The sequence below is a fragment of the Saccostrea cucullata genome, unplaced genomic scaffold (genome assembly GCF_032062105.1).
Source record: "Saccostrea cucullata isolate Sc308-1 unplaced genomic scaffold, CSIRO_AGI_Scuc_v1 ctg222, whole genome shotgun sequence".
NCBI classification, from domain to species: domain Eukaryota; kingdom Metazoa; phylum Mollusca; class Bivalvia; order Ostreida; family Ostreidae; genus Saccostrea; species Saccostrea cuccullata.
This window is the reverse complement of record NW_026934761.1, coordinates 366998-379531: the sequence shown is the minus strand read 5'-3', so window position 1 is coordinate 379531 and position 12534 is coordinate 366998. Positions and strand designations below refer to the sequence as shown.

Sequence of the window (12534 nt, the reverse complement as noted above, 5' to 3'; positions counted from 1 at the left end):
CAAAAGGCTTTATGCTATAAAAGTCATGGTAAGCACAAGAAATCCTCACTTCCAAAAAATTCACCATTATGAAAGGACTTTCAATATTTGCCATTGGCCTCCTCGTGACGATCATCACCGAGACACACTGTACCCCCGGGGGTCTCGGTCCACAGGAGTTTGCAGGACCAGGAGAAGAGGCCCTAGTTCAAAAGGTATATATAGTCTTACTTTAATTTTAATCATTAAATAGCCATGGCTTTATTAGATTTCAAATATACATAAGATAAGCTTTGCATGTCGTGCTTCATTTGAATGAAAAAAGAAAATCTTTCATGAATGAAGTGCTAGAATTTTTATGAAATCATCAGAAGGTTAATACCTTTTTTTGATTTGTGTGAGGCACATACGGTGTTGAAAAGTTTGATTTTTCGGATATTTCTGAAACGAATAAAAATAAGAACTTTTTGTTTATAATTTGAAATGCCCGAAAATATTAAGGATGATACCGTTTATCCTTTCTACCATTAAATAAACAGAATATTGCTAATTCCAAAAAACAGCGATGAAACAATTTTTAATTTTGAAAAAATCATATTTTAGATATTTTTGGACATATAATTGACAAAAAAAAATTAGATGACTGTGATGAAATGTAAAGTAACGAAAACAAGTGAATGTAACGAAAGTAATCGATCTCAGGTCCGTTTTAACAATACATATCCGCGAACATTCACACAGCCTCCTTGAAAGACGATTCATGATAGATTATCTAATCTAATGTCATTATGACAACCATTTTTTTTACGATTTGCTGACTTCAAACGAGGTTGCACAACTATCTGTTACATTAACTCTGTCGGCATCCTGTCTTGTATTAAAATGTAATCATACCTAAAGCATTCTCTTGCGTATCAAATAAGTTAAGAGATGTAAACACAATATGCTTAAAATAGCGAGATAATGTTACAAAGAATAATGAAAATTGACGACGGAAAAGTTGAAATCATCAATTTTGTTATACAGTTATATCAGATGTAAGTCGGCTTTTATTATCTAAAGAAGGATATAGAGATAACGAACAGTATTCAATCTCAAAGTCCAAAAAAAAAAAAAACAATACAAATTAGGAGCAGAGCAAACACAGACCAGATTTAATTGTTCAGTGAATAATTATATAATTTTGAATACATTTCTTTTCAGAACAGAGACGCCATTATTCGAAGACTACCATCTTATGTTGAAGGGCCTTTTGGACCTTTAAAAGCATTGGTGTTTAAAAAACAAGTCGTAAAAGGAACAAACTACTTCATTAAGGTAACACCTCAAAATGTAGTTTTATACAAACAGCATCAAGGCCTTTTGTTTCTATTTTGAATATTTTGTTTTTATTTTGTATAATATTTCTTTATATTTTTCAGGTAAAAATGCAAGGAGCTCGACCTCGCTACCTACACGTGAAAATTTACACCAACATGAATAATCATAGTAACGTGAAGGATGTCAAATTTGTGGCGCAGTACGATCCAATTGAATATTTCTAATCATTTGAAATTCTTATCCCGAAAAAAAAATATGTAAAAAAAAAATGTATCTAAATAATAAAATTGAAAATCTATCATTTTTTTCATTTGCCAAGGAAGCATATTTCTGTGAGAATAAACATCCAAATAAATAAATAACAAGACTTTAGATTCAGCATTCCTAAAGTCAAATTCCTTTATAAATGTCAATATATAACTACACTACTCGTATATATATATGCGTAAGCAATTTACAGCTGTATGTCTTAAAATCTTATTTGCAAGGGCTTCCTCGATGTTTGATCAAGACAATCGTTAGTATGTAGGGTATTTCAAATAAATGGAAAAAATGTGATTTATCACAATCCTATCTTTAAAATCAATTCCATCTTTTGAAAATGTTTTTGTTTCTAGCAATTCATGTATAGAAAGAGTTAATAGTACATTTTTAGCACCACATATAAACTACAGTAATCTGATATCTTTTAAGATTGTTTGAATTTTATTTTGAAATTCAAACAGCATTTAAAAATATTCAATCGGATCCCAAAGGGATTTCTGCAACTGAACACCATGCACAGAAGTCAACCCATTCCATTTCCTGTAAATTCGCACGTGAATATATCTCATGGGCCCTGTTTGAATCTGTAATTTAAACAAAAGTATTCTGCATGTTGTACCATAAAGCGTGCGATATCAGATATACTCGAATATAGAAATGCTTGTATGAATTTTATTCTTGCGTAAGTTTGTCTGATTGGGACTCTGTATGCAAAGCATTGCTTAAAAAATGTATGAGAAAACTGACGCTGGTCCCGGTATTTCAGTAGTGTAATAAAAATGGAAATATAGAATATTTTCAAGAATTAATCATTTCATCAATTTTGCGATGAGCAAAAGTTTACCTTGATAAAGTAGTTTTGGCCGGAGACTACCTGTTCTTTATATGCACGAGCTATCAGTGGTAAGTACTGTCCTCTGTTGTATCCCAGCGGAAGTCGAGTTAATATTTGCCATCGAACCTGGATAAGAAGAGTTCGGTTAATGCAGATGAAAATCAGTATTTTCATTTTGTTTTCATTTATTTAAAGGTTAACAATTACTGGTGAGTTTTTTTTATATAAATTTAACAAGTTATGAAAACATATTTGTTTAGCCATCTTAACTAAAAGGAAGCTGTAAAAGAAAAAAAATGATATAATTTACAATTTTTATTAGATAACCTTAAGGGGAAGAAGGACCTTTAGCTGAAAAAATACCTGTCGTTCAATTTTTTTCATATTTTGTATATCTCTAATATAGTATGTCCCACATACCTTAAAGCAGCTATATCAATAGGTTTCTAGATTTCTTTTGGAGATATTGAGTGACAAATACTATACCCCTCAGTGTCTAAGTGGAGTTTTTATTCTCAATGTTTCTGGGCTGATAAATCGGTCCGTAATGGAATTTTTTCAGCATAGATAAAAATATGTCAGCGAACATGTGTCTTTTAAAATATTTTAGAGTATGAATAGGGTTAAAAACTCTAAAAAGCAATATTCTTTTGTCACATCGCATCTGGAGACAGAAAATTACATACTTTTTAAGACAACTTAAACAACAACAAAATTAATTTGCAAAAAATCCTATCATTCAATGTTTGAAAATTTACGTTGAAATGCAAGATCGTCATGTTATTGATTAGCTGTAAAAATATCGATTGGTGAAGCTGAGCTCGATATTGTGCAGGGCATAGTTAAAGAAGACATGAGCTTGAGAAAAACGTGTCATGTTTACATTTCTCGAGTACGGGCATGTACTGGTCATGGCCCGTTTTTATGATATTATACTACCCGTGTTTTACCGTGTATAATCTTACTGTACTAAGAGATCCACTATGACGTCAAGGCATCGTTGGACGCGCAGTGTAGGGAAACAGAACAGTGGATCAATTTATTCCGTGATTTGATATTATTTTCAAGAAAGTTTGAATCTTTTTAGATATTTTTATACAAGATGGTGAAATCAATATAGTCAAAAAAATTATACAAGTACTGTGGTTTCCATCTTATTTTGTACATATTGTTATCAGAGCTTATGACGTAATGAAACTGAGTCATGTGACCATACATCCATCGTCCCCTTAATACTAAGAGCTACAATTAATATGTTCATTAAACTATCAAATCAAAAAAGATAAAATGAAAAACTGCCACGATTTTGGCTTTATGTTTTATTATCAGACGTCATAAGCCTCAGAAGTTTGAAAAAAATTACACGCAGCTTAAAAAAGAAATTTACAGCTATGTGATCTTAGGAATGTATATCTGATTTTTACTTACGGAATCCACAAGCTGTTGAATTTCTGGGGTAGCTAGTTTGGTTCCGCCGATTCCACCGACACGCTGAATGGCGCCATTTACACTTACAAAAGCTGTACAAGCTAAGATATTTAAGTCACTTTTGCACGATAAGCCATCCTGATTTAATAGAAATCTAATGTTACTGTATTAACACTAATTAATTTATATATTACCAATGTCCTTGACTGGTCATTCCATTTTCGGCTGTTACTGGTATTAACTAATCAAATTAAGCGATAAACAAGTCGTATTAAAAGGTCAGGTCATATTATGCAATGGAAGGTTTTAGTTAGTATTATTATTGGTATTTCAATCAAACTCGTTCTCTCCAATGTTTAGTTTAAAATTATATTGTATATCAGAATGACAACGTGCATCAATGAACCGAAGATTCTGTAATAGATTTGGATTTTGACCTCAAACAGCAACAACAACAATTACTTCACTATATTACATCGCTACTACATCTTCTTCTACGTGGAGACCTATCTTTTGGATGAGACCGAGGCCCTGTGTCGCAGTAGCTGCTGACACAGAAAAGATACCTCACTACTCAATGCTACTGAGTACCAAGTATAGGTCTAAATTGCAGCAAGTAGATTTGTTTCAATACGAGTACAAAATAATCAAAAAGGGACAACAAATAAACAAATTACTATTTCTACTGTATTACTTAGAATACTTATTTTACTATTTTTGTTCGAACCATGAAGAAAGTAACACATAACATATTGAAGCAGCAAACTTTACTTGCACAGTCTCTCAAAACTCTATTTTTACGGGTTAAGAATACGTTGACGTTTATGCAGTTGGAAACGCATTTTTAGTCTTCATTTCTTTTTTTTTTCTTTTTCTTTTTTTTTTTTTATTTTTAAATCATTGTGCACAAAATCTTTAATTTAATTCAGAAATATAAAATGAAGTCTTGAAAGAATAAATATTAAAGCAACTTGTAAGATAGGACTTCAATGTACATGACTGTGCAAATTGTTCTCTCTTCAGACATTTTTTGTGAATAAAGAAAATTTATATAAGAACATGAAGAATATTCCATTCCTTTCAAATTTGTAAGAACGAACAAAATCTACCTTTCGAAAATCGATCAAATAATAAACTTATCACAATTGTTTTATCAAGAAAAATGTAAGAAGTTCAACGATAATTTTTTTTCATTAATTTGATAAAATAATTATCTTTAATTTTATTTAAAGTTCTGTGTTTGATGCATGGACCTTGTCAGCAAATACATTCTATTACAAACTTTAAAGCTGTTTTTAAAGCTGTTTTTCATGATTATGAAAAGGAGCACATACGACAGGTTGAAAGGCAATGCTCATTCCTCTATGGCACTTGATCCCATCTCTGATGTTTTTAGAGGTCCATGTTTGATCTGTTCCCAATAAAGCTTGAATATTGTTTGTTTTAAGGTTTATTTAAGGAATGACTGTCTAATTTTTCGATTTCATGATGTGACCAATCGATTGGCATGCGTGATAATTCGTTTATGCATAAAATTATCACGCAAGCCAATCGATTGATCATCGTCATGAAAGCTGTTGTAAGGGCAGGAAATGCATTTAACCATTAAACAAATAAACCCAATAAACAAACATCATCTCTCTCCTAACTGATGACTTACAATTTGATGACACTTTTTTATTTCGCGATGTTCATGAAACAGCTGATAAATTAATAACACGTATAATTTGTATAGTGCTTTAATTCTGACTATTCAAAAAAGCATTTGCTTCAAACATATTTAAAAATATCTGATCGGGTCCAAGAGGGATTTCTGTAACTGGACACTATGCACAGAAGTTAAACCAAACAATGGTTTGTATATTCTTGCATGGATATACCTCATTGGTCCTGTTTTAATCTACAATTTCAAATGAATATATGTTAATTACATGTAGTTATATATATATTTTTTTATTCATTTGATATTTAATCCATTCCAATATAATAAGCTGATTATTTTTATCGATGTATGACATGCATTGTATCAAAACGTGGGAAAAGGGAATAATTTTTTTACAAGCTTTAGTAGCCTTAAAAAATCACAAAAAGGACATTTCGTCGCTTTCTCTTATATACTTTAAATCTTTGATATATTTCAAGAAATATAACTCATACAATTACATTCCAATCCTTCATGTACCATAGAATCCAATCGATTTATGTTTTGTTTGACAAGCTTGATATAGCTGATAGAAAAAAGATATTTGTACGAGGTATTGCATGAAAAGGGCAGATGGAAATGTAATGAGTCATGCATGTACAGGGAGGAAAAACGTATATTTGAAAGTTCGTGTTATGGTAATTAAAAAGTTGTGCATTGATAATTAAAGTTCTGTATGCAACACTTACTGTAATCTAAACCGTCATTTAATGAAACTTTCTGGCATTATCATTTCAATAACAAAGAAATTGTAATTTATAAAAGAAGAATTTTTTAGAACTCCATTTATTAGGAATGATAATCAAATGAGCTTTGATTTTACCTTGATGAAATAGTTTGTGCCGGAGACAACCTGTTCTTTGTATGAATGAGCTGTCAGTGGTAAATATTGTTCTCTGTCGTATCCCAGGGGAAGTTTACTGATGATCTGCCCGCGCACCTGCATATGATGAATTAAATACTTTTTTTAATGAATTAATGAAATATTTTTTAAAACAAAATATTGATTGTAGATGTAATTAATCATGTCAACATTATCAAAGGGCAAAAAGGAGGGGGGCGGATACCCATGGTAATTTTCTTATATTGATTTGAAGTTCTAAATATAAAATTCTTGATCGCTTTATAAAGAAATATCCTTTTTATACCCCATCCTTTAAAAATTATCAATATTTAAACTATTCCATCGTCAAATTTTCCTATTTTATAGTAATATATATTACTTCATGTGGTGTTTCAATCTCTTTATTTATTGATACTCAAGACCTTGGTCTTTGTACATGGTTCTTGTACGTTAAAAGTTATTTTGAAACCGAGAAAAGCTACTGAAGGAAAATTGATGCAACAGGACTTTTATCAACCTTGTATACGAGGGGCGTTCAATAAATAATGTCATTAGCTCGATGACATACAACTTAGTAGTCATATGACATCAAGCTTGATTTTTTCTCATTATTGAATCTTTAATGAATTTGTAACAGTTTATGTGACCACTTTTCATCACATAGTTTTATCGTGAGAAGCTGGGAAACAAGGGTTATTCGAGACACTGCATTATAAATGAATGGTTAAGAATCAGTAAACTAGAGTGAAAATAAAAGTTAATTAAAGCTGCTGTAAAACTTGTTAAAAATAAAGAAATATTCACTGAAATATGTGACATTTAAGCAACCGATGCCTGTTAATAGACAAATTAGCAGCTGGATTTCAAAGATCAAAAATTATATAATGGACATCAAAAATGGGTACCCTCCTTGCCAACAAAAATTATAACAACTTATGTACTGTTTGCCAAATTTCAACAAATAATATTTGATGTTGTATGATTGACTTTAAGACACATAGCAAATTTGATAGACATCATATCGGGAGTGGTTTACACTGTTTTTAAGAAACGTTTGACAGTAAGTAAGTTTGGTACTCTAAGGTCACCCTGTATTTTGAAAAATGAGTGAAAACGACAGCGTGTACAAATGTCTTAACAATTATTTTAAAATACCAGTAATTGTAGTAATCCACGTTTGTTTTATATTCAAGCAGATACTGGAACACGAATCTATTGCTTAAAACCATTAAAACAAAATTTTCCATAAGATGTACTTGATAAAACGGCGAAGGTCTATCAAGAGCAAAGGTATGCAAGAGCACAAAAACAGATTTATATGCAATTTTCGTAAAAATTGGTGGTATTAATGTTCAAATTCGTATTCGGGGAGACAGTTTAATATCTAGAGGTGTCTAGAAAGCAGTTTTTTTGCAAAGAAATCGAAAGGTTCATCAGAGAAAGGACCCAGAATCAGGAATCCACTACATTGAATTTCTTCATAACAGCGTTTAAACCCGCATACCCTTAAGAGTAAAAGGGTTTACGGGATAAACAGAAAGTTAATGTTTTTTCACATTAACAATATTTGCCAGATCTTTGACCTTTTGACTTGTTTCTATTTCCAAACTTGAATAAAACACCTTTCAAAAAAAAAACATTATGAAATCATTGGATCTGCCATTTTCTAGTATACGAAGGGTTATACCCAAAAATGAGTTTTAAAAACAATCAGAAATTGGATAAAAATGTTCCGGACATGTGTTTGAATTAAAATAGATTAATAAGTAAAATCATGAAAAGCTAAATCATTGAAAGCGTCGTTTGATGTAACAGAACTTTTATTGAACCTTGTATAATGTCGCCAATTTTGAAATTCTATGGTGAATATAAAGACCGCATTTCCATCTACTTGATCAATACATGATTTAAGGCGGTTGTTATCCGTCAACAGGGGATGCTTACTCCTAGCTCCTAGGCCACTAGTTCCCCATCTAGACCTGGGACATCGGGGGGGAGGGGGGGGGGTGATTGCCTCACAGATGTGTATTGTTTATTGGATTCTTAATGATTTTTTTATGCTCGCCATTTTCAATTTCTTAACTCTTTTATTTAGTCGAAAAATTATGTCCTTAAAATCCAAAATATTTTTCAAAGCATTTCAATCGATTGGGAGACATAGGATTGTCTCCAAAGGAAGTCTTCTCTTGAAATTTTTCTCTCTTTTTTTAGAGTGTAAAGCTAACATTCGAGAACATTTTGAAACTAAGTAAACTCATTCGTATTTGGGGGCAAAAATATTATTATCATTTAGGATCATTATCCAGAATTGGCTGTCAGTCGATGGACGTTTACATTACTAACACTTCTAGACAACTTTAAAGATTGCTTCTAAAATCATTGAAATACCTTTAAAGTATTGAATATTTGCTGTTCAATGATCAATTATCTTTAACAAAATTTACTCACGGAATTGACAAGTCTTTGGATTTCTGGGGTTGCCGGTTTTGTTCTACTGAGTCCCCCGGGACGACCAAAAGCATTTACACTGATGACAGTCAAACACACCAAATTGAGAACTAATGTTATACGAATGGCCATCTTGATTTTATTATGAAAATGCCTCTCCTCTCAGACATATATCGCAGCCTTAAATAGAGACGAAGACCTCTGATAGATTGAGCATTTCAAAACCAGATGTTACTGCTACGTTTTTGATTGGGTTTTTGACTTCAAGCATTTTCCAGACAGGAAATATGGTGGTAGGGCATTATTCCTCTAATTGCTTGTCATAAACTATAAATGCCTCTCTGTTATTTTAAAATGATTACATACAGCTGCAATGTATCTTTGTCTTTTCGTGGACTTGTTTATATATAAATATATATGTGCACATATACAACACGTACAACTCTTATGAGTATGATTTTTATATATTTGATATATTTGAAGCTATAGGCATTCCGCAAACTTTTTCAACTTAGTTGTTGTTTGAATTATACTTCTCTTTCTATGGGGAAGATAATTGCTCACACTTATTGCTCAAGATCACACTTGTAAATTAAAATCAAAACAAATGAAACATACTCAGAAACCATGAATTAGAAGATTGGCTAATAAAGGTGATTATTTCTATTAAAAAGGCTCCATTAGATTAAGAATAAATTTCAATTCAATAATGATATAATACCAATATTTATGATTGATCTTAGTATATGAAAGAGAAGAACAAAAGTACTATGAATAAGTAAAAATGCTCAATGAAAAAGGTGTAGATAATGAACAGTATTCGAGCGCATGTCCATTAAATATCACAAAATAGGAGCGTAGCAAACACGTGCCTCCAAACCATCCTCCAACAGAGGTGCATAGCATCAGGTGGCATGGAGAAGTGAGAATCCTCTTGTCGACCTGTCACACCCGCCGTGTGCTCCTTGTCATGATCGGGAAATAACGAAAAAAAATCTTAGGAAAACTAAGTGTGTAAATAATTGGCCTAACAATCAGTATGAGGAAATCAATCAGCATTTGACTTTATGATAAATTGTATATGCTGACAAGGCCATTGTATAGACAATAGAACGTACGAAAGATGACTTTAAACGAGACTGCTGATATTCTTCTTCAACAACTTGTTTGTCAATAAGTCGTTTTTGTTTTAGAAATTCATACGTAGAACATGCTGTTCCGTAACGAATCAATGGAATGGTATAAACTCCGTATGCCGGGGAGTACTGACAGTCATATTGCTGCATAAGTAAGGACCAGAAAGCTAACGATTGAAACGTAAAAGTCATTATGTTTATCATAAACCTTTGTTGTTTGATTACCATTAACGTCTTTTTCAAGTAAAATATCCAAGTATGAAACAGATGTGTCAGACTCTGTGGTATCATTTATCTCAAGCTCACCAGGATATATCGTATCGACGTACGAATGGAAATTTCCATTGGTAATTGACTATACGTCGTCGATATATCTAAATGGCGAGTTGAAGGCCGCAGTACGTGTCTTCTTCTTTTCAGGCTCAAGATTTTGCACAAATTCTTCTTCATATGAATATAAAAATAGGTCTGCTTCATATGAATATAAAAATAGGTCTGCTTATAATGGAGCGAAATTGGTACCCTAGGGAATTCCAATAGATTGTTGAAACTCAAGCATCTTTTTGATGTCAACTTCAGAGTACTTGTGTGTGCAATCAGAATGTGTTTTAACAAAATAATTTTGCAAATGACCAGAGACTAGTACGTACTGATCATGTAACCTATCTAATTTTTTTTTCACTTCTGGATTATTGAACACAGAAGGATAGATGGTTTTCATACTGCTCCTCAATACGCGACTTTAACATGGATCTGATACATTTAATCCATTTTGACAAGGTGTCAATGGCTTCTTTTTCATATCTGGCCCATCGTCTGGCATAATTTTCCATAATATTCATGAAATTCCGACGTTAGTTGAAGGATAGGGGTTCCCTGTATTTCGGAATAAAATAAATGATCTAAGGTCCTCATTATTAACTATATTTCCGTCACCTGTAATAACGTGGCCAGCAGGACTATAGTTATAGGGCGAAGAAGAACATGAACACGATGGAGGATTATGTTTCAGATACTCGGTATCCAGGCTATGTAAAGTTTTTTTGTAATTAAAAAGTTTGGATGCAATGGTCGATGTATATTTGTAGGAAATACAAGGTGTAGTCTTTGACTTGAAATATATGGTGGAATACAAGACTAGACCCTTTTGTGATTAAGAATATTACTTATATTGGCATATTGAAGTTTAAGGAAAAGACGGATTTTTTGAGCTGCATTTTCTCCGTAAAACGTGCGGGTTTAAAAAGCCTGTAATTTGAAATATCCATAATCAGAGGTCCGAGCTTATATTCTGCTGTCGATGAATCAAAAACTGGACTTTTCTTGGCCTTTCCAAGAAGACTATTTAAAAGTTTCAAATGGACGGAGTATAGTTTGATGCGAATATGATGTAGACCTAATTGTTAATTTACATAAGGTAGTAATGAATCAAAAGATACTTCTTGTATTGCAGGTATATTGTAAGACCGATGCCCATGACCATGCTTACGTCTCTATGTATGGTTAAAAAGTCTCATCACATTCACATTGCTACACTGTGGACAGGAAAGATTTCCAACACTATCTACATTGTCATTACATCCATAGGGAAAGGCCGTCCCTAGTTTTCTTATCCAAATTTCTTCTCGTTGTCTACGGAAAGGTGTTTTTAACGACGGACTATTTGTGTGGTGATAAATCTTTTTGAGAATTCTAACTTTCATTGACAAAATAGAATGATCAGGTAAATCAAAATGTTAGTATAAAAGCTGCTTACTAGTATGATTTATTTGAAATCGATGACCTGATATTATTTTATTAAGTGATCCCTTGGTTTCACCAACATAAACAAGTCCACAAAGATTACATTCTATTCCATAGACAATATTAGAAGATTTGCAACTAAGATTTTCTAGAATTTTGGTTTAGAAGCTCTGTCCAGTAAGATTACTGGAGAAAGAAGTGTTAGTGATCAAAATGTCACAGGTTTTACAGTTTTGCACAGAATGTTTTGAAACAGAAGCCATGGGATCGGAAAAGGAATTATCAAAATATCTGTAATAGAAACCTTACATTCTTTCAATTTTTGTATGATTTATTGGTTTTATACCAAAACTGGAAATCTGAAGACTGTACATATGACATATGTTTAATATCCCTGAAGATTATCCGAGGTGCACCAAATGAACTCCTTGAATCTTTGTCCCTTATAGACTCAAGAGTGTGACGCCTTTTTATACTGGGCGAAGCACCTGCCAGTATCATTTCGTTATTCTGTGTACTCATGCATGAATAGGTACCGAACGACAAGTATCCTCAGGGACAGAATGTCTACCAGCAGAGATACATGTCCGGTGGTTAAAAGAAGGACACGAAGATAACGAACAGTATTCAAAGTAGGAGCAGAGCAAACACGGACATCCGAAACATCAGAGAAAAATAACATAACAAGATGTTGAAAGTCAGATTTTGCTTGATATAAATACAAAAATAGGTCTGCTTATAACGGACCGCAATTGGTGCCAATGGGAATTATAATAGATTGTTGGAAAACATAAATCAATCAGAAACTCAAGCAACTTTTAAATTTCAACTTAAG

General features: G+C 32.4%; 2 protein-coding genes across 3 annotated transcripts; one reads left to right on the top strand and one right to left on the bottom strand.

Moving 5' to 3' along the window:
* Positions 1-66: 66 nt before the first annotated feature.
* LOC134241300 (cystatin-A-like) lies at positions 67-1523 on the top strand. Its single transcript, XM_062723367.1, has 3 exons — positions 67-194; positions 1183-1296; positions 1401-1523. Exons 1-3 carry the CDS (start codon positions 69-71, stop codon positions 1521-1523), a joined length of 363 nt encoding a protein of 120 aa, XP_062579351.1. The 5' UTR covers positions 67-68.
* A 489-nt stretch (positions 1524-2012) lies between these two features.
* LOC134241287 (cystatin-A-like) lies at positions 2013-9086 on the bottom strand. 2 transcript variants are annotated; one of them, XM_062723355.1, is made up of 3 exons: positions 8821-9086; positions 6352-6468; positions 2013-2147 (listed from the first exon to the last, which is right to left on the bottom strand). In XM_062723355.1, exons 1-3 carry the CDS (start codon positions 8950-8952, stop codon positions 2028-2030), a joined length of 369 nt encoding a protein of 122 aa, XP_062579339.1. In that variant the 5' UTR covers positions 8953-9086; the 3' UTR covers positions 2013-2027. The 2 variants fall into 2 exon arrangements, with proteins under 2 accessions (XP_062579339.1, XP_062579338.1); XM_062723354.1 differs by lacking the exon at positions 2013-2147 and adding an exon at positions 5552-5726 and having other exon boundaries at positions 8821-9077.
* Between the last annotated feature and the right edge of the window lie 3448 nt (positions 9087-12534).